Genomic DNA, 27,208 nt, shown 5'->3' with positions numbered 1-27,208 from the left:
TGTCTTAACCATTAATGTGCTAGTGAAGCACTTGCCGACTAACCCGTGTCATGCACATAAATAAGGGATTAGAGGCTGGGGTCCGGCTGTAGGGAACCCTAGCAGTCACGACGGGGTATACGACGAGAGGTTCATTCTTCTAAGCATCACTGTAGGGCCTAGAGATCAATCCATGATCAATGAAGCTGCAGGCCTGAAGGATTCTGTATCGCCATCACTAACCAGGTGCTACAGTCAGGAGACAGGGGCTGTTTTTGCATTTGCCTAAGCTGAATGTACAATGGCGGCTGCTGAGGCTTCTTACCTGATCTAGGAATCATGGCTCTACCAGCCAGACTATAAGATCATCTCCTAGCTACATCATACAGCTCTATTCACGTTATTTCGTGAATTGTTCCTATTACATACCAGAACCATTTGTCAGGGCGTGCGGGGCCACCAGGGCATTGTCAGCAGAGCACAGTCATCTCGGTTTTTGTGAATGGAGGGAGCAAAGTACTGTTATAATGTGAGCTGACTAGCAGGCGGACAAGTACCATCCCCAGTATTTTATCCCCTGGTAATAGGTATACACTATAACTAGAAATCCCTCATGCATCGCCTCCAGGTATTGGGGTTCCTGAGATGCGAGGCTCTTCCCATCGGTGACTGCATTATACAATATTTACCACCTGGATCACCTAAGTAGACTATAATGGGGTCCGTGTGGTTTCTGCACGAAACACGCGGAGAGAAAAGTGCTGCTTGACCGCTCGGGGTCACTAATCTGTGGCTATGACAGGTGTAGCCCAATATTTTACGTGCCTGCCTGTAGTAGTATGTATTGTGTGCCGTTCTTGCCACCATCCTGATGTTATGTGATCCCAGTCTTTAAGGCCCGTAAATCTGATTGAATCCTCTCATCTGCTAAATCTGGTCAGACGTAAATAAGGTTTTCTTCTCCTTATAGACGACTGCGCTCACATATAAGGAATAGATTGGGTTTGATCACAAGATGAGAATTGGTTTTGTCCGATCCTATAGAAATTAACTGCAACCAATCCGTAAGATCAGCGTGTGTGAATTCGTTATGAAGTCACTTCCCTTCTTCTGCTCTGGGTTTCATGTTTTACTCTCTTCTATATGTGGGTATGGAATAATGATGGAGGCCGAGTACATCACTTGGTTGTTTCCTTCCATCCCCTAGGTCAGGAATAGGGAACCTTTGGCTCTCCAGCTGCTGTGAAACTACAACTCCCAGCATGCTCCATTCACTTCTATGGGAGTTCCAAGAACAGCAGAGCAAGTATGCATGCTGGGAGTTGTAGTTTTGCAACAACTAGAGAGCCGTACGTTCCCTACCCAGGCCCTAGACGTAGAATGGCGTTGCACGGCGCATGCACAACCATTGCTGCATTCAGAGCACTAATGAGAAACCTCAGTTCTAGTAATTCAGTCCCTTAGTGATTGTATATGTATCCCCTGTCCTTGTGGGACAATCCCATTGTAAAAGCCTGTGTCATCCTAAATAAATCCGGTCAGTAAGTTTCAGACATTATTTCCTGCTCTCGGTTTCCTTTGCCATGACTAATGTAACACAAGCCCTTAGATGAGCGTGCAGAATCCCAAGCAGCCGTCGTCTTAGTAAATAACCCGCATGCTCGCTGCGGTGACTGATCCTCGCGCTATGATCGGCGTTCCATTGAATGATTCACATCAGACTGTGGGAAAATCTCTGTACAGGCTTGTTATGGTCAGCGCCGCCTGCACCGTGGCTTTAGGTTACTACAGTTTACATTTTCACATGGGGGGGGGGGGGTATCTGGGATTCAGGGCTCCCACCGGGTCCTATATCAAAGCCACTATGACGCCGGGTCCTATGAGGGGGGGGGGATACTATAGAGATCTGGAACTTTATAAGCCTCTTTATTATTGTACGGCTCATACCTTGCAATTTGCCAATGGAATGACACCAATGTAAAGTATGACGCAGGCTGGCGAACCGCTGACTGTACAAGGTGCATTAACATTAATGAATTACATATGCAATTAACTTTTTTTTTTTTTTTTTTCCAGGGCACAAAACTATGGATTATTATGGAGTATCTAGGAGGAGGCTCCGCGTTAGACTTGGTGAGTGACCCTGGACATGCATTCCCATGACACATGATTTACCCTTATCCCAGGGGTATGTCTTCAATGGATAAACCTGCTTTAAATGCCTGATCTATGTTTGCAGCCAGCTTCTCTTAATGAATTAAATCGACCTATTCTAAAAATAAATCTTCATTTAAGGGAACCCGTCGAATGGCCAAATGCAGTGCAGACTGTATGTTACACAACACGAGGAACTGAACCAGCCAGTCATTCATTTGCTACTTGTTCTATGTTGCCTAGTCAAGTAGGCGGTGCTATCGGTGATTGACAGCTATCCCTGTATTTACAGTTAGATGGGACTTGTCAGTCACTGATAGGACCGACTCCTTGACGTGTCAACATACAAGGGTCATGTGCATAAGTTATTCTGAATATCTTCCCCACAAAACCTTCCTCTCCTGCTCTATATCATGCTGATACGGCTGTTTGTGTGCGACAGGTTACTTTGTATCAAAATAGCAACACGTGTACACACCGCCAAGATGTATATTTCTTACTTTGTATCACTTGTGTTTTGTTTAATCTACTGTGTCTCCATACTAACAGACTGCAAACGAACCTGCTGTAGTCTGAAGCAGAGAGAGAGGAAAAAAAATTAAAATATTTATTTTATTTTTTTTGAGCAAGAGAATTTGTGAAACTCCTCGGCCCTGCGATCCCCGTGTCCCGGCATGCATGTCCTGAGCATGCTAAGCCTTTTACACTTGGCACAGCGTACTAATATACATTAAGCGTGTTCCCGTCTTACTCCGTAATGAGCTTGATTTACTGTCGAGCACTCGGGTCAGCCGGGAATTAAGCCGGCTAATAGCTCCTGTGGAAGCTGTTATGGAAACCATATTTGTTGTCTCCGCTTTCCAAGAAACCTCCGCATAACGATTCATTCTGCTCGACGGCGACATGACTGCAGAATTCTTGTTTTTGGGCGGAAATGTTATAATGGCGAACGTTTCTCGTAGGATGGACTTAGGTAGAGAAATTGTAGGTAATGGGTTAACTAAAAGCCCCCCTACCTGATCCGACTAGTGGTCACTCCAAGGCCGGCTTTTTTTTTTAACCACTTCCGGACCGCCCATAGACTATACACGTCCAGGAAGTGGTTGCCTAGTTCTGCCAGGACGTACCTGTACGTCCAAGTCAGAACACAGCAGCTACACGGAGATCGTGTAGCTGCTTTCACTAGGAGCCGGCTGTAACTTCAGCCGGAGCTCCTAGAGAGAAGACAGGTCAGATTTATTACCTCCCCTGCCTTCTCAATGAGCGCTGTATACACAGCTATGGACGCAGCCATAAATCAGCTGCCCTCTGTCCCGGCAGACAAGTGATCCGCTGGGCTCAGTGTCCTGCCAGAGCTGCTGGGTCCTACAGGACCCCAGATCAGCTCAGTAAGCTGTATATACAGCGTGCAGGAGGCTGGATTCCTCCTGTATCTGAGGTTAAATGTACCAGCCTCAGTTATAGGAGAAATCAGCCTCCAGTACAAAAAAAAAATAAGTGATCAGATGTCCCCAAAGGTCTCTTATCACCTTATGGGGACACCATCTGAAAAAAAAAAAAAAAAAGGTAAAAAAAAAAAGGTAAATAAAATAATATTAAAAAATAAATAAATACGCTAATAAAACGCCGTTATTAAAGGTTATAGCCACACCCCCGACAACACCATACAAAATAAAAATTACCGTAACGGAGAGGAAAAACGATTTTATAAAGTTTTTCAGTGACACTTTGTGTTATTAAATTAAAAAAAAAAAAAAAAAATTGAAAACCAGACAGAATTTCCCTCCTATTTTGTTTATATTTTCCCAGATATAAAAAAAAATAAAACACATTCGAAAATAAAGATAACATAAAAATAAAGCCCGATGTGTCCCCGAAAAAAGACGCAAAAAAGAAAATGTTACAGCCAAAATAAACACATACAAAATAAATGTTACACATACAAAATAAACCTAAAATGTGTCTGGTCCTGGACCACAAATTGGCCCGGTACTGAAGTGGTTAATGTAGATTGTGAGCCCCATACAGGGATATGGGATATCGGGATCACAATGTACTTTTTTCCCCTATCAGTATGTCTTTGTAGAATGGGAGGAAATCCACGCAAACATAGGGAGAACATACGAACTCCTTGCAGATGATGTTCCTGGCGGGATTCGAACCCAGGACTCCAGCGCTGCAAAGCTGCAGTGCTAACCACTCAGCCACCGTGTTGCCCCAACGCTGGCTTTTTTGGCTCTGTTTACACTGGTGTTGGGATTCCCATTATTGCAGGAGCCTTGACGGATTTGCTGTCACTTTTGATGTGATCTGATTAGTTCACTGGGGAGCACAGGATATCCTGCTATAACCCCGTGCAGGGTCCATCAGGCATTTGAATGGCTTTTTAAAGGTGCCCACCTGCGGCCTCTCAGCAGGGAAACCATTTTTTTTTTTCGGTTGACTTTGCATGTCTGACTTTCTGCCTGCCCGGAAAAAAATTTGTTTCCCCGCGGAGAGGCTTCAGGCAGACACCAGCGGTCAACTTTAAAAACTCATTGAAATGAATGGGTTTTAAAGCTGACCGCCGGTTTCCATCCCCTGTCCAGTTTCTCGACATAGCCATGATTTATCCATCTATTAACATAATAATGGGAGGAGCGCCAGCTGATAGCGTGAGGCGAGTTACTGTTACACAACTTTTCCAGGCTCCTGACTGTTAAATCTGTGGAGATGTATGTTCTGGATGGTTCCTGTGCACGCTGTAACGTTACATGGTATTCATCTGAGCAGTATACGGTACGCAGAGTGACGTGTACAGACTGACATAAGGCAGCATGAACATGACTCCTATGTTTATACGGCTGCTCGTCTAACACGTCCGACACCTATACGAGCGCCGCGTCTGCCTGTTTACGCCATAACACATATGTCCTTTTTGGTGCCGAGCTGAATCCGAGAAGAGATTCCTTCCAGCCCATAGCAGCGCTGCGAACGCTCCATGAATAGGAAACGTTGAGCACATCGGGGATGACACAAAGCAGCCCTTTCATCGGCGTGTGATTTCCATACCTAAAAGGCCCTACAGGCGCAGAACATAAGTGGACTTGTTTGGTTTGAGGCACAGAAGGTCGCCTTACAGCGTTCTTCCATCCAGATCCTGCCAATTGCTTTTTTTAAGACTGGAAAGGAAACTAAATTAGGTTTATAGTTTGTTTACTGGGCGCTTTATTTCCATGCGCCCGGCTCACCGTACCTGGATGAAATAAAGGCTCTTTCACACTATGGCCGCTCTCTCCAGCGGCTGCTTTACTCCTTTTTTTTCTGTAATTTCCTGCCTTACACAGAAGTCATTGGTTTGGTCTAATTTCATCTTCTTGAATACAAACTCTCTTTATACATGTGTCCAATGTTCATGGAGACCTCTGAAAGACGAGCAGTGTGGCTGGCAAAGACGTGTGCCCACCAAACCCTGGCAGCTTGTAGGAACTGGCTCTTGTCCTACTGTAGACTGGTATTGGGGGGGGGGGGTGTGTATATATCACCTTAGGACAGAGATGGCAAACCTTTTAGAGACTGAGTGCCCAAACTGCAACCCAAAACCCACTAATTTATCACAAAGTGCCAATACGGCCATTTAACCTTAATAATGCGCCGATCCAAAATTGCACACGATTACAGACCTGCAAAATATGGTCATATGAATGGGGCTTTATAGAGCTTTCTGCTCCACTGTGACCCCCGCACAGTCCAATCTGCTCCACAGTAACCCCCACACAGTATAATCTGCTGCACAGTGGTCCCCACACAATACAATTTCCTCCACGGTGGTCATCAGACAGTATAATCTGCTCCACAGTGGCCCCCACACAATACAATTTCCTCCACGGTGGTCATCAGACAGTATAATCTGCTCCACAGTGGCCCCCACACAATACAATTTGCTCCACTGTGACCCCCACACAGTATAATCTGCTCCACAATGGTCCCCACACAATACAATCTACTCCACAGTGGTCCCCACACAGTTTAATCTGCTGCACAGTGGCCCCACACAGTATAATCTGCTCCGCAGTGGTCCCCACACAGTACAATTTCCTCCACGGTGGTCATCAGACAGTATAATCTGCTCCACAGTGGCCCCCACACAATACAATTTGCTCCACTGTGACCCCCCACACAGTCCGATCTGCTTCACAGTGACCCCCACACAGTATAATCTGCTCCACAATGGTCCCCACACAATACAATCTACTCCACAGTGGTCCCCACACAGTACAATCTGCTCCGCAGTGGTCCCCACACAGTACAATCTGCTCCGCAGTGGTCCCCACACAGTACAATCTGCTCCGCAGTGGTCCCCACACAGTACAATTTGCTCCACAGTGGCCCCTACACTGTATAATCTGTTACACGGAAGAGTGCCCAAAGAAAGGGCTCTAATTGCCACCTCTGGCACCCGTGCCATACATTCGCCATCACAGCCCTAGGGCATGGTCAACATGGCTGATTCTTCATGCAGAATTACTTACGAGAATCAGGTGTGCTCCTGTTGTGTTTTGGAGCATGGATTTGACATATATATTTTTTAAAAATATGAAAATGTCCTTTTGGCTTTGTTCCATTCCTGCCCACTCCCTTGGTACACAGGATTCGCTTTTCCCCCAGATCCTCCATTGAACAACTCCCAGGAATACAGTTTCTATTTGTGTATTCGTTGTTTGTGAGGTTCACCTGTATAACCACCCTGCAGAGATATAAAGATCCGAGTAAAGTCCAAGAAGCTGTGCATTTATTAACCCCATTCTTGCTGTATAATGTATTTCCGTGCAGGTCTCTTCCTGCCTAACACGTCTGTTTTCTGAGCAGCATCAATGTACAGAAAAGGTGTCGCATATGGATATACAACTCATTTTTTTCCATTCTAGAATCCGAATATTTTTGGGGAAGTTTTAAAAGTGGCCATATTGCTTCCCTGTGGCACGTGTACCAGAGGTAGCACTCGGAGCCCTCTCTATGGGCACCCATCTATGAAATAGATTATACTGTGTGGGGATCACTTTGGAGCATATTCTACTGTGTGGGATCACTGTGGCTCATTGTACTGTGTGGGGATCACTGGAGCATATTGTACTGTGTGGGATCACTGTGGAGCATATTGTATTGTGTGTGGGTGACTGTGGAGCACATTGTACTGTGTGGGATCACTGTGGAGCATATTGTATTGTGTGTGGGTCACTGTGGAGCACATTGTACTGTGTGGGTCACTGTGGAGCAGATTGGACTGTGTGGGGGTCACTGTGGAGCACATTGTACTGTGTGGGATCACTGTGGAGCAGATTGTACTGTGTGGGGTCACTGTGGAGCATATTGTAATGTGTTTGGGTCACTGTGGAGCACATTGTACTGTGTGGGATCACTGTGGAGCAGATTGTACTGTGTGGGGTCACTGTGGAGCATATTGTATTGTGTGTGGGTCACTGTGGAGCACATTGTACTGTGTGGGATCACTGTGGAGCACATTGTACTGTGTGGGATCACTGTGTAGCATATTGTATTGTGTGTGGGTCACTGTGGAGCACATTGTACTGTGTGGGATCACTGTGGAGCACATTGTACTGTGTGGGATCACTGTGGAGCAGATTGTATTGTGTGGGATCACTGTGGAGCAGATTGTACTGTGTGGGGATCACTGTGGAGCAGATTGTACTGTGTGGGGATCACTGTGGAGCATATTGTACGGTGAGGGATCACTATGGAGCAGATTATACTGTGTGGGATCACTGTGGAGCATATTGTACTGTGTGGGTGCCCTTATTTATATCACACAGTATCTGTTGTATAGCGGACATGATATTAGTACGGGCAAACTACTTTTTTTCAGTACAAAGTTATTTTGTATCATTGAAAGCTTGATAAAGCCCCATTTGCATGACCGTATTTTGCGGGTCAGTAATTGTCCGCAGTTGTGGATCTGCACAGTATTAAGGGTAAATTGCCATGTAGGCACTTTTTGATAAATTAGTGGGTTTTGCGTTGCAGTCTCTAAAATATTTGCTATCACTGGCATAAGGCACAGTTTTGTTATTAGCATATATTTCATGCTTTAGGCTAAACCCAGTGTCCGACTGGTCCACCAGAGTACCAGAGGATCCTCCAGGGGCCCCAGTGGCCAGGACTCTGGTGGACTATAAAACCACGCAACCTTGTTCTAACACAAGACTCCCAAATCTGAAGAGTGTTAGAGGTGGGCCAAGGAGCTTCAGTCCAACACTGGATAGAAAGTGACCGTGCTAGAACCCTGGTCTCGATCACTCTCTTATGATACCCTCTAGGGCACCTATAACCTGGCGATGTACTCTATGTAAACTGTCTTATACCTGAGAGAGTACAACTCACTTTATTACACAAAACCTTGACTCTCTTATTTTTTCTCTTCTAGCTGCGGGTGGGACCTTTTGATGAGTTCCAGATTGCGACCATGTTGAAAGAAATCCTGAAAGGTCTCGATTATCTGCACTCGGAGAATAAAATTCACAGGGACATCAAAGGTTAGTTGTCTTCGGTACTTTATGATGCGTTACCCCCTGGCTGCCACCGGGCCGCGTTCCATCACGTCATGTCGTCTCGTGTCTTACAGCTGCCAATGTCCTGCTCTCAGAACAAGGCGACGTCAAGCTGGCTGACTTTGGGGTGGCCGGACAGCTGACCGATACGCAGATTAAAAGAAATACATTCGTAGGGACTCCGTTCTGGATGGCACCTGAAGTTATCCAGCAGTCTGCTTATGACTCCAAGGTGAGAGACATTTGTCATCGACTCTTCCCTCCTTCCATTGGTATGAAGGAAATGGACTGAGGTTTGTTCAGGTTTCTGATGTGTAATCTTTATTTTCTAAGGTTTTCCTTCCAGGTAAATGCTGAGTTATGTGCTTTTGCCTGGGGTTTGACCTCTCCTCATTCTTACAGTATCTTACGTCTCTAGAGAATACTTTGGGTTTTTTCCCCCTGGGATTTTGCAGCAACTGCTTATCTGATCCCCTTTATCCAAATATTTCCTTACAGGTGACTTCCTTTTGTGTCTCAAGGGCAGTAGAAATTGAGAGCAGCCGTCCTCTGAATCCTATTCCCACCCCTGTGACTAGAGAGATGGTTTCTGGAAAGATGGAAGCATGCATGCTACCTTGTCACACTAGTGTCTGATTTGGGAACCGGGGCCCTGACATGACAGTATTGTGGGTCTCTCACTAACCTATTATCTAAAAGGCACTTGCGCCCTGTTCATTTTGTTCTTACAAATCCGTTCATCCATTCCAAAGATAGAAGGTCTTTTATTATTGATGCAGATGAGTAGTCAAGTGGGTGGTAACACTGTGATTTATTTGGGGTTGGGGTCTTTGTGTACTATAGGCCGTGACGTGTTACCACCCTCTTGGCTAGTAGATCCTAATCCAAAGCAACACTAGAAGGGTAAGTTCACACTGGGGTTTTCGGTCAGGATTTTGAGGTTGTATCCGCCTCAAAATCCTGACCGAAAAGATGGCTCCCATTGAAATCAACGGGAACTGGTTTGTTTCGGCTCCTGGAAAAAGAAGCGAGATGCTCATTCTCATTCACCTTGCGACATCCGCCTGAAGATACTCCCTCCTTCTGACTAGCCCCATTCATTTGGGCCTAATCCGGAGCAGAGTGCACAACCGGATGCAAATAAAACTGCACCGGCAGCTACCCGTATTTTGGCCTCAGGTTCCGGTCCAAAAAACCCTGTGTGAAGTTGCACTTAGACAAATTAAACAGGAGAAATCCACTGGACCCTTCAGCAAGACGCAGTAAGTTTGCTCCAAGCATCGGATGTTTCCCTTTGGACTCTGGGAATTCTACACTTGGCCCTGTAATAATTGGTGTGTGACGTCCCCAGTTGCTTTGCTCTTGGTTGTGCGGTGTCCCTATGTGATGTCCCAGTGGTGTCAGATACGGTGCCGATTCCCCAAATCATTGTATGCCTTATGGATGGTACCTGCATGTGTGACACAGCTTTTATTTTAGGGTTTGTCATTCAGCATAGTTGGAGTGTTCCTTTAGAGGGGCATCTGTTTTTGTAGATACAGGGTTTTGGATGGAGTAGATAGTTACTTGGCTGTTGATAGTCTTAGGCAAGGGGTAGGGAACCTTTGGCTCTCCAGCTGCTGTGAAACTACAACTCCCAGCATGCTCCATTCACTTCCATGGGAGTTCCCAGAACAGCAGAGCCAGTATGCATGCTGGGAGTTGTAGTTTTGCAACAGCTGGAGAGCTGTACGTTCCCTACCCCTGGCCTAAGGCATTCCAGGGACAGCACAACCCCCAGATCACGTAACGAGAATTTGCCCCCATAGCACTTTACCTGTGCTAACTATAGTAGTTACCTGTGAGATTGGGGTGTGTTGCAACCTCCTTTGCCGGGGGTCGTGACGTCGCTGCAAACCCTGGGGCCATCATCAGCAATCCCCAGGAGAAGGTAAGTAAATTACCACCCCGACAGCTCCTTTAGCTCTGTGTTGTGCTTGATCCTATTATTGTAGGAATACATTGATAGTTATCATTCCGTTTTTCAGAGGTGCGAGTCCTTGCACATTCAGTCCACCCTGCCTGGACAGTGTAGGAATGTGCAGGGACTCGGCCCCCGCGTACTACAGCGTGATGAGGAGACGCCTCAGAATTATTTCATGGCTAATAAAGCAGGTCAGCAGAGGCGACAAATACTTTCTAAAGTGAATTGTTGTAAAATCCCTTTTTATGCAAGGAAACAAGTTCTAGTTGCTTTAATAGAGTGATTTTGCTTTCTGGCTTCCCGCTGTGCTTTTTCATGCAGCCTTTCTTTTTTTTCTTTGCCTAGCATTGTGGTAATACAGCGTTCTGCTGCGCTGGCTGGATTTTATATCTTTTATATCTAGAGCGCAGCGTTGTGTTTTGTCCCAAGGCAATAAAGAACTCAGCAGGTGATAGAAACACACAACGAAAAGGTAAATGCAAGTATTAGGTGAGCTGTGTCTACAAGGATCAGGAACAGAAAGCAATCGGAAGACGCAACCTCTATAGGGACCTTATATCTGGTGTATTGCCCTTGCTATTGTACAAGTGCCCGGGTCCTCGAACTGTGACTGTAGAGTTACAACTCGCTTAACAGGACATTGCCGGACATGATAGGAGTTGTAGTAATGCAACAGCAGCAAATGATCCCCACTGGTTGTGTAACTTGGGACACAACATTGAGGGTGCGAATGAAGGGTTCAAAATTTGGCAGAATTAGCCTACATTATCTGTATTCATGACGGTATTATAAGTATTAGGATATAGGGTTGAGCCAGTCTTGAAATTTCAGGATCGTTTTCCATTCAATTCCGATCCCAATGCAAGTCAGTGGGATTTTTTTTTTTTTTTTTTTTTTTTTTAATAATCGAAGATCGGATTTTAAAAACTATCCTATTCACTACACAGCATGGAGTCCAAAAATTGTTTGTGTAGTAATTTAAAAAAAAAAAAAATCCCCACCGGTGTCAGCTTACCTGCACAGATCCGCTGCCGCTCCCAGTTCTTCTTGGTCCGGTCCTGTCCTGGTCTCTCCTTCACAGGCCTTCAGAGCACCGCCACCTCCCTAGGCTAGTGTTAGAGATGATGGGAGTAGGCGGGGCTTGTTGTGGCATAGGGGAGTGTGGGCGGGGAGATGTGAGTGCATCACTCACGTCTCCCCTCCCAGTACCCGCCCACACTCTCCTAAGCCACAAGCCCCGCCTTCTCCCAGCATCTCTATAATACTAGTCTAGGGAGGCGGGGTGGCGCAGGGCGCTCTGAAGGCATGTGAAGGAGAGAGGACCGGACCAGCAGAGGGCAGCGGCAGCACTTCTGTGCAGGTAAGTTGAGCGACGTTCACGAGTAGATAGATATTACTGTACATTGACTTGTCTAGTAGATAGACAAGTCAGTGTACAGTAGTATCTATAGATAGACACGTTATTGTTCAGTAGTATCTATCGACTCGTGAACTTGCCTCATCGTCCTCACAGCAGCGCCGCACACCGTGATTTACCGCAGCCTGCCACTCTTCTGCTTCGTCCCTGTTCTACCATATATTCAGCTGAGTATACGGTAAATCAGGGACGAAGCGGAAGAGTGACAGGCTGCGGTAAATCCATAGGAATGAATGGACGCAGTCGGCACGGCGGGGGGTTAAGCGGTTGGCCGCTTCCATTCATTCCTATGGGTGCTAAGCTTTTCCCACAATGATTGGCCAGTAGCCAAGCATTGTGGGAAATAACCTCCTATCTCGATCCTGCCTGAAAAGATCGGGATCAGAATCGCAATTGTGAAATTTACTCAATCGCCGATCGGAATCCCAACCTTTCCGATTCCAATCAACCCCAGTAGGATACTGTCACATGTGGAATAGTATTTCCAACATCTTTGATGCAAATCTGTGCCAATTATTTAGAAAGTTGCAACATAATACATGATCTGCCATGATGATCTTTACCTGGACACAATAGGAAACTGATAGGAAAGATCTCCAGGACCGCTTCATTCTAGGCAGGTGATGTCCAGATGAAGAACACGAATGCTGAGGTCTCATGGACTTAGTCTAAAGGTCACTCACCTGCGGCATCCACTATAGCAGGGATAGGGAACCTTCGGCTCTCCAGCTGTTGTAAAACTACAACTCCCAGCATGCTCCATTCACTTCCATGGGAGTTCTGAGAACAGCAGAGCAAGTATGCATGCTGGGAGTTGTAGTTTTGCAACAGCTGGAGAGCCGTACGTTCCCTACCCCTGCACCATAACTTCCAGCATTGCTGCGGCGACCTGGACAATGTTGGAAGTTGTAGTTGCACAGTTTGTATCGCTGCAGGTTGTTGACCCCTGACTTTAGAGCTTAGGTCATGGGCGCTCGTATACATTGGTGTGTGCATGTTCTATATTATATTTTATCTAAACTTTACTTTCTCTTGTCTTTGCATTTCAGGCCGACATTTGGTCTTTGGGAATCACCGCCATTGAATTAGCTAAAGGAGAACCCCCCAACTCTGACATGCATCCGATGAGGGTCCTATTTCTCATCCCTAAAAATAACCCCCCCACATTAACAGGAGACTTCAGCAAACCTTTCAAAGAGTTCGTGGACGCCTGTTTAAACAAAGACCCCTCCTTTGTAAGTATTATTTACAGTCGTGCGGAATCGGTGCTTGTACACATTTAGGCCAATAATCGATTCATTTTTGTTTTCTGATTTCTTTAGTGTTTTATTACATCGTATAAATCGTACGTCTGCGTAGATCCAAGGCTGTACCCACAGCTTGTGACCTATATACTAAATGAGCTGAAATTTAGCATATGTGGCAAACCGTAGGGCATGTTAACACAGAGTTTTGTTGCAGGCGGATTTTGACGTCGAATCCACCCTGCAAAAATGGCTCCTATTGACTTCAATGGTTGCCGGCCGCTAGCTAGTAGCGGAAAAAGTAAGCGAGATCTTGCTGCGGATTCCGCGGCTCACGACACTCCTGTGTTGGCCCATTCATTCGGGCCTAATCGGGATCAATGTTCCACATGGAAGTTTGCATGGCGGAAAACATTTTCTGCCGTGTGAACATACACCTTATGTTTATTGTTATTTCCAATGATTTTGATCAGTTTAAAGGGGTTTTCTGGAAGTTACATATGGATGATCCTTGGGATAGTTCATCAGTATCTGATTGGTAAGGGTTACATAACCGGGACCTCCATAGATCAGCTGCTCAGGAGATCGTCCGCTCTGCTTTGCAAGCCATTGCCGTCACGTGGGCAGTTTGTGGTTCGGCCCCATTCAGCACCAAGCGCAGCCCAGGGATGCAGCACTCAAGCAAAACATTTCTTGTAACAGCTAATCTGTTAGGGTCCCGGCTGTTGGACCCCCACTGATCATATCTTCGTGACCCCTTCTAAGGGTAAGGTTTCCTTCTAAAGCTGGTGCATTTTATCTAAGCCCACAGTTTGCTAATGTCTGAGGTCTGTATGGTTTGTGTCTTCGGTCTCACACCCTCCTTTATATAACGATATTAATCCCCAGCCTGTGAATTGCGCAAAGGTAACCTAACACCTTATGTTTTCTAGCGACCTACAGCCAAAGAACTTCTCAAGCACAAGTTTATTGTGAAAAATGCCAAGCGGACATCTTACCTAACAGAGCTGATTGACAGGTATAAACGGTGGAAGGCCGAGGGGCACAGCGACTCCGAATCTGATGACTCTGATACGTAAGTAGTCACGTCCTGGATTGTGGGATTCGTGGGTGGATTAAAATAGATGTGCTGCAAAGTATTGGGGTGCACGGGATAGGTCGGGAGGTGGGGTGTAACACATGGCTGGCACGGGATAGGTCGGGAGGTGGGGTGTAACACATGGCTGGCACGGGATAGGTCGGGAGGTGGGGTGTAACACATGGCTGGCACGGGATAGGTCGGGAGGTGGGGTGTAACACATGGCTGGCACGGGATAGGTCGGGAGGTGGGGTGTAACACATGGCTGGCACGGGATAGGTCGGGAGGTGGGGTGTAACACATGGCTGGCACGGGATAGGTCGGGAGGTGGGGTGTAACACATGGCTGGCACGGGATAGGTCGGGAGGTGGGGTGTAACACATGGCTGGCACGGGATAGGTCGGGAGGTGGGGTGTAACACATGGCTGGCACGGGATAGGTCGGGAGGTGGGGTGTAACACATGGCTGGCATGGGATGTACTGGACACTTAAGTGGAGACGGATAGGGTTTTAGGGAGTCAAACACTGGGGTATGTGGGCCGGATGATTGGGACTCCTTGCATCATAGTGATCTGGTCCTTGGAGTTCCTGCCTGTGGACAGTGGAGCCACAAGGACACAGGAACCTCTACCGTTATAGAAGCAGAGAGTCCCAGTCTCTTATCTGGTTTCAGGCCAGGACACTAGCCAAGATGGCTCCTGTGTGTATGGGGGTAAATTGCCCAGACACCGTTTGCTCTGCTGATCAGCTTTCTTCCTAGAATGAGACGCCTGCCTCTCTTGTGCTACCTAGTGGCGCGGTAGCTTCCCTCTGTGATTGGCCTTATGTTTTCCCATTCCTATACTTTCCGCCTATTTATAATTTTTGTTCAGTACTTGCCAGGCCAGCAGATGAGCCTGTATTTTATGATAATGTTCACTTGGTCTTGGGTACGGACACCTGGCACCCTTGCTGATCAGCTTTATGGAGAGGTTACACACAAGCAAGCAGTGCTTCCTCTTCCCTGAAGGGTGATGTTATGAACATTGGTTTAAAGGATTGTCTGGGGAGGTGTAACTTACTTACCTGGTCCCGGGTATCGCTGCTGATGGACTTAGGAGTCCAGTCCATGTAACAGCCCCCAGGCCATGTGATCCGAACGGCATTGCACCCGCTCCTTCCTTCCCCAATTTCACCTGTGCTGCGGGAGCCTGGATAACTAGAGTAAAGCTAGCCCCAAGTAATTCATCTAATAGGTGGTGTAAAGTTAGACTAGTTTAGTCTATAAAGGTGCCCCCGATTTCTCACTCAACATTCAGCACTTGTGCAGTGAGGGGGTCACAGCTCACATCCAGACTCCGCGGCTGACCTATGGGGGGCGCCGAGTATTGGGCCTGATGACAATTACTCATCAGTGTCCTCGTCCTGGAAGGGTCGTGGTGAAACTGTAAAGCGGATTATTATGTAGAACTGTTTGTAAGGAACCGAGCCTCTAAGTACGGACCTTCTCGTCACAGGGAGCCCAGTAATAAGGAGAACAACACACATCCTGAATGGAACTTCACCACAGTGCGGAAGAAGCCGGATGCAAAGAAATTACAGAACGGAACAGTGAGTGCCGTGCAATATTTATATGTGAGGTTTGTCCTGTTTGTGCGGGGATGTTTGTTTTGCCCTGGAAAAGGCTTTAGCGAGGAGAACTGGGAAAGTTTGGGGAATTTTTTTTTTTTTTCTTCTTGCTTTTTTTGTGGTTTGATTCCCTTATTGCAATAAGTCTTAACTGAGTGAGGGCTTAGTAGCCAAAAACCCGTCAGGAGGTCACAAACTCTATGACTCCATTGGTAATTCCGTTTGTGATACTTTTGGAATAAGGAGTTTTTGATTTTTACTTGCTGTTTGGAACACAAAGAGCCCAGTTCACATCTGCACATGGGTTTCCATTCGGGGAGTCCACTTGGGGGAACCTTCAGAACAGAAACCTAATCCGCCTAGAAAAAGTGGTTACCTATGTAAACCTGCAGACTCCATAGACTATAATGGGGTCCGTGTGCTTTCCGCACGAAAAATGCAGAGAGGGGAACGGAATGACCGAAACGCAGATGTGACCCGAGCCTAACATTGGGCATGCAGAGGTGCTGCTGGACAGGACAGGTGCTGGGGCAGGTACCATTGCATGCGTGCAGTAGCGCATCTGCAAACCTCTTGTCCTATTGGATGGGAGAAAGGACCGGACAGGGTATTCTTTTGATATCCTTGTGGATATAAAATACAATACAGTGCAACATATTAGGATGGCAATTTGTACTGGGATATTTTGCACAGTAGCTTTGTCATCCTATCTGCAATGTGCAGTATCAAGCAATTCTTTGTATATTATATGGTTCAAATATCAAGGCATGGCCTAGTGAGCAAGAAGTGCAGGATTTGTGGCATTGCCTGGTGTGATCTGATCTGCACCGTGTTCAGCAGCCGCTCTGCCATAGTGAATTGCCTGTATGATCTCCTCGCACCTGTAATGTGTCGTATTTGTATTGTCCAGTAATATATCTTTGTGTGACTCTTCTTATTTCATGGTCTCTGTTTCAGGATCAAGATCTTGTGAAAACGCTGAGCTCTATATCGGCAGTAATAGCCCCCGTGTTTGCTGAGGTACGGTTCCTTGGAGTCTTATGTGTTATAGCGAATATTTCCAGTTGTGACCCCACGGTCGGACATTACTTTTTTAGCCTCTTGCGGAAAGGAACGGTTTATCTACATGGATGTGCCAGCGCCCTGCCCAGACTCTTCTTTGTATCAAGACGGGCGCTGCTAAAATATTGACCCTTCTAGTCGCGTCTAAAGAATTGGTCAGGGGGTCAGCACAACTTCTCCTCATTCCCAATATCCTGTTGATCGTTGCCAGTGGCCTTTGAGATCCAGTTTCCTTATGCGCTGTTGTTACCTTATAACCAGCCCCCGCACGGTTCTGTTTGGGGATTGCTTCTGACCCCTTACTATACAGAGCTGGAAACTGATGGCGCTGTGCAGTGGTTGGGCAACTCCCATTGACGTGAACATGGAGTAGAGAGAGACATATTATCTCGACTGAACCCTGGGCGTCCCCTGTTCGGGGTAAATTATAATACACTTTGCTCAAACCCCGGAGGAGACGGCAAAGATGGCAGTCACTTCCAACTGCTTTAGCTCTAGAACCGCAGGGGTAAGAGCCGCGATCTTGGTCTCGTTTTAAAGTCATAAATCTAATAAAGACTTGTTAAAGGGAGCCTTCACACGGAGTAAACGCGGGTATTTTTGCAAAATACACATGTAAAAATAAGACTCCCACAGGCGTAAAAAATATCATTGAAGTCAATGGGAGTCTTATTTTTACATATGTATTTTGCAAAAAACCCGCGCGTTTACTCCATGTGAAGGCTCCCAAAAACTCACATCTACCCACAAAATACAAGTTCTCTTAAAGCTACTTGGAAATAAAATGGAATCCTTTATAAAAGCAGCAATGCAGAGGGATAAAATGGGACCGTGTCAGGTCTCTAATGGATTACAATGCAGCCGCTGATCCCAATTTCTCTTCTGCAGCTTAAACAACAAGACAGGAACAACATCGTGAGGAAAAATGCAATTGAAGAACTTGAAAAGGGTATGAACCTGGCCGAAGCAGCTTATCCTGGAATTACTGACAAGATGGTAAAGAAGCTGATGGAAAAATTCCAAAAGTGAGTATAAGAATGCGCGGGGATTCAAGGACCCTTTAAATCAGGGGTAGGGAATAGAGATGAGCGAGTACTGTTCGGATCAGCCGATCCGAACAGCACGCTCCATAGAAATGAATGGATGCACCTGGTACTTCCGCTTTGACGGCGGCCGGCCGCTTAACCCCCCACGTGCCGGCTACGTCCATTCATTTCTATGCGAGCGTGCTGTTTGGATCGGCTGATCCCAACAGTACTCGCTCATCTCTAGTAGGGAACCTTCGGCTCTCCAGCTGCTGTGAAACTACAACTCCCAGCATGCTCCATTCACTTCCATGGGAGTTCCAAGAACAGCAGAGCCAGTATGCATGCTGGGAGTTGTAGTTTTGCAACAGCTGGAGAGCCGCACGTTCCCTACCCCTGCTTTAAAGGGTTCGTTCCACCATATCTAGCAACTATGGCGATATATAGGGTTTGTGCTAATATTATCAGCCGTAGGTTGTGCAGTATATAGCCATAGGTTTGTGTTAGCTGGCGCCCTCTAGTGGACGAAAGTGGAATTATTTCCGCGTTAGAACTTTTGTAACGTTATACATTGTATCCTTGCAAATTATTTTTTATTTTTTTTTTTTTTTCCCCAGGTTTTCGGTCAGTGACTCCTAAGTTTCATATTATGACCATGACATCGCTGTAAAAAAAAAAAAAAAAAAAAGAAAAAAAAAATTTGGGAGAGGGACACCCACCAAAAGTACTTCACGCCTGGCCGTGCTTAGCATTTTCAGCTCCTTGTGCCTTTTGGGTCTTCGCAAAACACATCCATGACCGTGATCGACAGTTTGGAAGGAAAACAAAGAAACTCCATACATATATATTTTTTTTTCCTCCTTTTTTTTTTTCTTTTTTTTTTTTTTGTTATATATATATTTTTGTTTTGTGATGGTGTAAATGGTTTTTATATTTTCTTGGAAATTATTTTGTAAAGACTGAAGACTTTTACTACTTTGCTCCTCTGTTGAATCCTATTCCATGTTGATATGCTGTTTTTTTGCTGTTGGGTAACAGTTGCTAAGTTAGTAACCCGTGCAAGTGGCGACAGTATGTTTGTGGTGGTTGTGTTGCACTGTACACTGAAATCTACTGGTCTTTTTTTTTTTTTGTTTTTGTTTTGCATATGACTTGACTTTTGCCATCTCTTGATGAGGTATAAGGATGAGAAGCGGCGACGTGATGTGAAATGGAGCGGTTCTGTTTCACGGAGGCACAATGGAGCTGCTGCACAGCAGTTTGCTTTACGGCACCGCAGTTGCGCCTGTGAACGAGCACTAGTCCGAGCCGTCAAAAACGGGCCGGAGAGCCCCGTGTCATGGTCACATGTCTGCGCTATAGTCAACAGAACAAGCGCCACTTAGTGTACCCCTAAAAATGGTGGAAGACCAGCGATGTTCTCATGGGCTCAGCCTGGGTCTTGGTGCATCAGTAACATCGCCGGTCCATAGGTCATTGTTAAGCTGTTTTTCCATGAATATTGGCATTAGCTTATAGTGAATCTTCTCCCTTACAATGCCGTTTTTGGATCCAAAATTCTGTGATCTGACAAGTCTTTATAGATATTGGAGCTGATTAGAGATGAGCGAGTAGTATTAGATCAAATACCTCGCCCCCATAGGAATGCATGTAAGCGGCCGAACACCAAGGGGTTAAGTGCATCGAATATTCACTGCGCTTAACCCCTTGTTGTTTGGCCGCTTACATGCATTCCTATGGGAGCGAGGTATTTGATCAAATACTACTCGCTCATCTCTAGTGCTGATACAAAGCTCCAAATCCCCTGTAGATTATAAAAATGCTGGTTAACTGCTGCCACCACTAGAGGGAGCACAAGAGCTTAATGCGTGTGGGGGTATTAAAGGAGGACCTGTCAACACCTCCAAGACTTTAAGCTCTTTCCATCCTCTACTAGCCGACCCCTACACTGATTTCATTGCAGTTGGAATTTGTTCTCTAGCCCCCACCCTTCCCAAACAATCAATGCAGTTATTTTTGGTGCCTGATATGCAAGATATCAACCGGGAGGTGACTGCTCCCACTTGACATTAGTGGGTCTATCTAGGATATCAGTCGCCAAAAATAGCTGCACTGATTGGGATTGTTTTCTCTAGCCCCCACCCTTCCCAATCAGTGCAGCTATTTTTGGTGAGCGATATCCTAGATGGACCCACTAATGTCAGGTGGGAGCAGACATCTCCCAGTGGATAACAGAGGGTCTATCTGACATATCAGGCACCAAAACTAACTGCATTGATTGTTTGAGAAGGGTGGGGGCTAGAGAAAACAATCAATGCAGTTAGTTTTGGTGCCTGATATGTCAGACCCTCTGTTATCCACTGGGAGGTGTCTGCTCCCACTTGACATTAGTGGGTCTGTCTAGGATATCAGTCACCAAAAATAGCTGCACTGATTGGGAAGGGTGAGGGCTAGAGAAAACAATCCCAATTATATTGGAGTCAGTACAGGGACCTGTAGAAGGATGGAAAGAGCTGGGGGTAAGGAAGAGCTCCCCCCAGTGGTAGATACAGGCAGCGACCTATTGAACCTATGCAGCTTTCAGGGCACCGAATTTTGAGGCAAAAATAAAATTGGTATTTAAAGGGCAGATATTCACTTTAAAAATGGCTGGTTCCACTGTGCACGATGCAGGTACACTCTTTAGAAACCGAAAAAAAACATATCACTGCACTTCAGAAACCAAGCGACTCTGCTGTGCGTGTCCAGGGTTGCTCTTAGTTTTTCTCTACTTGCTGGAATTTTTTTTTTTTTTTAAAGGGTTAAAACCTGGGTGTGAATCTGCTGCTTAAGATTGTGTCCTCTCCTCCGCCCTCCTCTTGTAGGGGGTGATCCTGTAATGTAACCCTTATGTCCACCAGATGTCCTAAATGTTCCATGTGATCGAGGAGGTCGTAGGAAAGTTGGAGATCCATCGGCTGAGTAAGAAGCGGGTCCAATCTTTCCAATTGGGGCAAGGGATATGGACCTTGAAGGCTTATGGTGGACAGTCAAAGGGGTTGTACTAGGTTTGGATAGGTCATGGATCGGTTTTTCGGTCACGGATTTGGGGGTCCCATATCCAAGCATGTGCACGGCAGCCTCCTCTATAGAAACGGAGGATGATTGGCAATCCCATAGAACGAAAGCACTGCAGTGTTCTGCTTGACCCCTGCTCCATTCCTATGGGGGTACCTCCATTTGACTATAGGTAGGTGACCTCTTTAAAGCCCAGTACACCCCCTTTCGATATATAACCCCCCATTTGTTCTCTTTACCCTTGAGGCAGCTGTCCGCACCAACATGGCGGCCGTATGGCAGGCAAAGCAGCGCCTTGGCTCAGACTTGACATTCTCGCGCTCTCCTTTTCTGCAGCTTTTATTTTCTTCAAGGAGAATTAAAGCAATATGTATATTCTTTTTGTTTCTAGACAGCGTATGTCTAACCTTATTTAAGCCTTTGCTTCTAGAAGGCGCCCGCTTTGCATTGCAACAATGTGACGCCGGCCCGGTATCTGCTACATAGTAGACTTGTCAAATACAACGTAACTTAAACACGGAGCCTAAAGGCCGCTCCACCTGCGCAGGCAAAGTACAGAGACAATGGTTTGCACCAGCATCCCCGGACATCAGATCTCCCATGTAATATATCCCATGTCTTTATTTTATTTTATTTTTTTTGTTTTTTTCTTTTCTTTTTCCGGACTTTTCACGCCTAACCGCACCATGATGTATTTATACTCCTGTGAACGTGTGTTTTATCTCTGTATTTACCATTAATCTACAAGTAACTAAGTTATAGAAGATTCAGACACGACCAGGGAAGAAGACCTTGATGGTTGGCAGTATAAACTAGAAAAATAAAAAAACACAAAAAAAAAAAATCTTTCCAAACTACCGGCAGAACTGTAAATGGAAGTATATTTCTGGTACTGCTCGATGGGACGTTCCCATGTACATATATACATATATATATATTGCTTCCGCATGTACTTCAACGTTTCTGTTTCCTTGAAGGTGGTGACATTATAATATTATAATACGTGTTCGGGCGATATTATAATATTATGATCCGTTAGTGTGCGTTTTATCATTTGAGCCCAGATTTTTTTAAAAAAATTTTTCGTTGACGGGGCTCATACCCACATGTGCCAGAGACGTTGGCCCCGCACAAACCTCCTCCTGTGGTGTATGGGCCAGTCTCTCCCGCACCTGCCAAATCTATAAAATGTAACCGGTGCGCGACCGACACATTTTATTCCAATTGCCATTGCAGTGTTTTTGGGTTGTTTTTTTTTGGATCTTATAACGAACTTAGTGGTTGTTTAAGGGGATGTGACCGCCAGTATCTGATGCAAATGAGCATGCTGCAGTGTCAAGTAATTGTTTTATATAGATGCCCACAGCGGATATACTGCGTTTGCTGTGAAGAACTGGCAGCACAATGTCTTAATAGCCACAAAAGTTGTTTTTTTTGTTTGTTTTTTTTGCCAACGACGCCATGCGGCCTTGTCCTGCATTTTCAACCATGTAGCATAAGCCTTATTCTGATCAGGTGCTGGGACCGTTGCCTTGTACATTTATTTATATATATATATATATATATATATATATATATATATATATATATATATATAATATATATTGGGTCCGGTTGCAAAAGGCCCATGTGCAGCGCTGATCTGAAGACCTTTGGGTGCATTTATAGCAGGGGTAGGGAAACTTCGGCTCTCCAGATGCTGAAACTACAACTCCCAGCATGCTGCATTCACTTCCATGGGAATTCCAAGAACTGCAGAGCGAGTATGCATGCTGGGAGTTGTAGTTTTGCAACAGCTGGAGAGTCGTACGTTCCCTACCCCTGATTTATAGCAATGCATAGAGTGGGGGTACAGAACGCTGTTGCAAAACTACATCTCCCAGCATGCATACTTGCTCTGCTTTTCATGGAACCCCCTTGGAAGTGAATGGAGCATGCTGGGAATTGTAGTTTCAGCAGCTGGAGATCTGAAGTTTCCCTATCCCTGGCCTAGAGGAATGATGTTGCATTCTGTAGCCGCCGGGTTTTTTTTAAAAAAAAAAATTTCGGGACTAGCCCACAAAAACAGCGCTAAGTTACTCATGCACGATTTTTGTATCACAACCCCAGTCGATCAGGTGGTCTTTGATACAGAATTGGAAGCCCCAGATAATAGATAAATTGCTTCAAATTGCAGCATGCTTATTTCCACTGCAGGGTAGATAGATGCCCCCCCCTCCCCCAACACGAATTTCTGCTTTAAGGGGACACTTGAAAACATATATTTACTGGCTAATGCCAAGGAATGAGCGACATTTTTTGTAGTGGTGCCTACACGATTGAGTTCACTTTTTAATTTCCTTTTTTTTTTTTTTTTTTTTTTTTTTTTTTTTTTTGCTCTCTAACTAAACTCACTTCAAATTTATATCTCGAGAGAGTCTGAAAATAGTTTTTGAAAAACAATGTTATCGTTAAAAAAAAAAATAAAATATTTTTATAAATATATAAGCAGTAAAAGTTGTAAATATGGTCAATCAGAAAGCTTTATAAGAACTTCACAGATAGAAATAAAAAAGAAAAAAATGGACAAAAAAAACAAAACCGTGGTACCCATATATCCTTCGTAGTTATTACTCTTGTAAATCTGTTAATAGAGTAAGCTTATTTCAATATTTCAGGGGATTTTAAATGGTTTAAGAATAAATATTTAAATTCTGCTCACGCGTGTCGTCGTTTTGTTATGGTTTTATTGGCTTGCGTTCAGACATGGTGGGGGGGTTGTTTCAGGTTTTTGTACAATATACATATGAGTGGGGGTGTCTGGTTCACATCTGTGTTGGTATTCCACATAGGGACCCCCCCTCCAAACGCAACTGCAAGCGGTGTGCCAATGCAAGCACACGGACCCCATAGACTATAATGGGGTCCATGTGCTTGTAGCCAGATCTCCACAGGGAACATGAGGACAGGAAAGTACTTCATAATCTACTTTCCTGTCCACATGATCGTGTGGGCAGCGTGCAGCCAGCACATGGATCCCATTATAGTCTATGGGGTCCGTGCGCTTTCACTGCACACCGCTTGCCAATGTGTTTGGTAGTCTGTTCGGGAAGGGGGGTCCCCATGCGGACTCCCCCGAACAGAACCGGGACTCACAAGTTTGTCTTATGTATGAAGAGCCTGTTCTACAACATCTCGAAGATACCCGATATAGGATTAGACTTTAGGGCAATGATGGCGAACCTTTTAGAGACCCAGTGCCCAAACGGCAACCCAAAACTCACTAATTTATCACAAAGTACCAACATGACAATTTAACCTTAAAGGGGCTGTTCCATAACAAGGATCCTATCTATACTTCTAGTTTATGTGGATATAAGACTTTTCCTAAATGCATTGCTTTATCAAAACTGCTTTGTTTGGCCGCTATCTTAATTTATTCACTTAATTGTTGACACTGGCCCTTGGGATTACCTGCTCATTTCCCAAGTGACTAGCTGCCTGCTCTCAGGGAAGGAGAGAGGGGCTGACAAGCAACGGCGCTCCTCATATAGGGGAGGGGGAGGTGAGAGCTCCGGGATTACTGTGCTATCTGTTTTCAGCTTTTCCACTTATCAGAGGGTTTAATTGAATTTGGCTGATGAGGGCTGAGATAAGGAGTCCGTTACCTCTGTATGTAATGCAAGCTGACTCAAATCCAGCTCTGCTACATCAGTTTCCACATCAGCATCATACTGTGGATCATAGTAGATAGAGCAAGTGAAACCCTGCCCACCAATGTGCTAGATATCCAGGAAGTGAAGAGATAATCTGTTCCACAGATGGGTGCCCAAAGAGAGGGCTCTGAGTGCCACCTCTTGCACCCATGTCATAGGTTCACCATCAAGGCTCTAGGACATGTGAAGGCCAGGAAAGCAAGGAGAACTCGTCATCTTGTTCCTAGGACCAATCCATGCCTATAGACCTTTTGTAGTCTCATCATCCTCCTGGAAGTGTTTCATCCTGCCATAGTGGAAACTGCTGCAATGAAGTCATGCCACCATGCTTAGTTACGTCCTTCTGTCAAAATGTGTCCCTACAGATGTCAGAGGATATAAGTCCTACTTGAAGGTCCGAAACCATTTCCCTTGACAACATTGCTGCTCCACCGGACAGGTACAATTCATTGCTTCTCGCTGCTTGGCTCATATTCCTACACTGATCATTCCATCTGGACATCTGAGGATTTTATTCTCTGTTCAGTAATCCAAGTTTTTGGGGGGTTTTTTGTTTCCCTTGGACAACCATGGCACCTGAACTTGGGTATTTGTTTGTCCAAGGAACGACTGGTGCATCAGGACATATTAGATGGAGCTCCAGTATTGCAATGGGTTGTAAGTTGCATGGAATTTTACTATTGGATCGGATGTTTTTATGATCATGCTATTCTTGCCATATTCCACGAAGAAACACTTAAAGGTTGGTGGGGTTTTTTATTTTTTTTTTTATTTTTTTTTATTAAATATTGGCACCACTAACTAAATGGAATGGATTCTTGGAAAACCTGCTCATTTACATTGAAGCTACTCTGGGGTCACATGTCTAGTTTCCATCCAGATTGTTGGTCTCTAATAAAGTGGCCATTTAGTGTAGTTATCAATGTCCATGTCTTCACTGGCTTAGATAGTTACAGATATGTGTATGGTAATAGATATGCACAACAGGCCAGAACTTGAAGAACAGCGTGCTTGCAGAAAGTGTTAAATAAAGCCTAAAGGGTCAGTTCACATGGCGGAAAATAAAGAGGAAGTTCCATTGCAACCTCCTGCTCCTGATTATACCCGGATGAAGGGGTGTTGTCATGGGTTTACAGTCCTGTTGTAGACTCTGTGCTATTACTCAACATAGCCAGCTGTGCTGCTTCTACCAAGGAACACCACGACACCTATCAGCTCAGAATGGATGCTTCATTTATCATAGTAACCAATGAGAACTCAACTTTCATTTTGTCAGAGCAGTTTTTGGAACGAAAGCTGAGCTCTGATTGGCTCCTGTGGGCATTGAAGACCTTCTTCAGGTTTCCCAGTTTTGATAAAGGAGGTCCTATAACTACGAAGTCTGAAGAGCGGAAATAAGATTCAAGGTTTTACAAAACACCATTTTATTATTGACTTTTCATGGTGGAATCTTAGAAACCTATAGTACTGTATAGATCCTCCGCCTGACGTCACCTTAAATGGAGCTCATATATGACAGTCTTCACGGACCAGCTGACTTTGTGCGATTATATTTTAATGTTTTATAATAAAACATAAAAACAAGAACATGTAAAGAGGTGATGGAGCCCCATATAAGACAGGGAAGGCACTGATCCATGTCCAAGCCAACAAATGGTCCTGGAGGGTTACCTGCGGGATGGAAGATGATATAGGTGTACAGTGGTGGGGGACAGATAGGGCAATGCGCCTCCATGACACTGCTGGTCTTACCAGCCAATATGGATACCTTGCAATATGTACTTTTAGTTTTGTGACACTTTATGGATTCTGTTATTTGCATTCTAGTCTGATGAAGGCCGACGGGCTGAAACGTTCCATCTTTATTGTCTATGAATTCATTGTAAATTGGATGATTCTGTCCCACTTGTGGGTATCTACTCCTCTTATCCACCACCTCCTCATCCACAGACTATAGCACAGACTGGATTTTCCTGTCCTCAGCCAGTCAGGAGACACAGACTCCTTGGTGCTAGGGGTTTCTTCCTGGTTATGGCTCCCCATAGTACAGCATGGGACAATGGAATCATGTACAGGCCCCCGACTCCCACCATCACAGATTACTACAATGCTAGGAGTCCCAGTCTTCTGACTCGTTTCTGTTTGAGAAATTTGGCCAGGATTCCACCGCAAGGACGGGGCCTTAAGGAAATTGAGTTACTCCCTATCCAAAGGACCTCCAGTGATCACGAGACCTGGAGTGTTTTGTACCCCAGTGAATGAGGTAGCCGGTTGGAAATGTCCACTGTACCATTGCAGGACTCATTTACAAAGGGAACCGCCATGGATAGCTTGAGTCCAGTGATGTCACGGCGATCTAAGATGCTATAAGCTCTGGCTCG

General features: G+C 45.3%; 1 protein-coding gene across 2 annotated transcripts in view; it reads left to right on the top strand.

Moving 5' to 3' along the window:
• STK26 (serine/threonine kinase 26) overlaps positions 1-23,828 on the top strand; it is a 51,164-nt gene extending 27,336 nt beyond the window's left edge. Inside the window, exons 3-11 of one of the 2 annotated variants that reach the window (XM_075259444.1) lie at positions 2,056-2,112; positions 8,555-8,663; positions 8,753-8,910; positions 13,108-13,293; positions 14,235-14,377; positions 15,877-15,970; positions 16,946-17,008; positions 17,939-18,075; positions 18,693-23,828. In XM_075259444.1, coding sequence (XP_075115545.1) covers positions 2,056-2,112; positions 8,555-8,663; positions 8,753-8,910; positions 13,108-13,293; positions 14,235-14,377; positions 15,877-15,970; positions 16,946-17,008; positions 17,939-18,075; positions 18,693-18,714 — 969 coding nt within the window. In that variant the 3' untranslated portion in view covers positions 18,715-23,828. Of the gene's footprint in view, positions 1-2,055; positions 2,113-8,554; positions 8,664-8,752; positions 8,911-13,107; positions 13,294-14,234; positions 14,378-15,876; positions 15,971-16,945; positions 17,009-17,938; positions 18,080-18,692 lie in introns of those variants that run through there. The other variant, XM_075259445.1, reaches the window with a different exon arrangement.
• Positions 23,829-27,208: the final 3,380 nt, after the last annotated feature.

This window comes from Leptodactylus fuscus, chromosome 11 (assembly GCF_031893055.1).
Source record: "Leptodactylus fuscus isolate aLepFus1 chromosome 11, aLepFus1.hap2, whole genome shotgun sequence".
NCBI classification, from domain to species: Eukaryota; Metazoa; Chordata; class Amphibia; order Anura; family Leptodactylidae; genus Leptodactylus; species Leptodactylus fuscus.
This window is presented reverse-complemented; position numbering and strand designations above follow the sequence as displayed.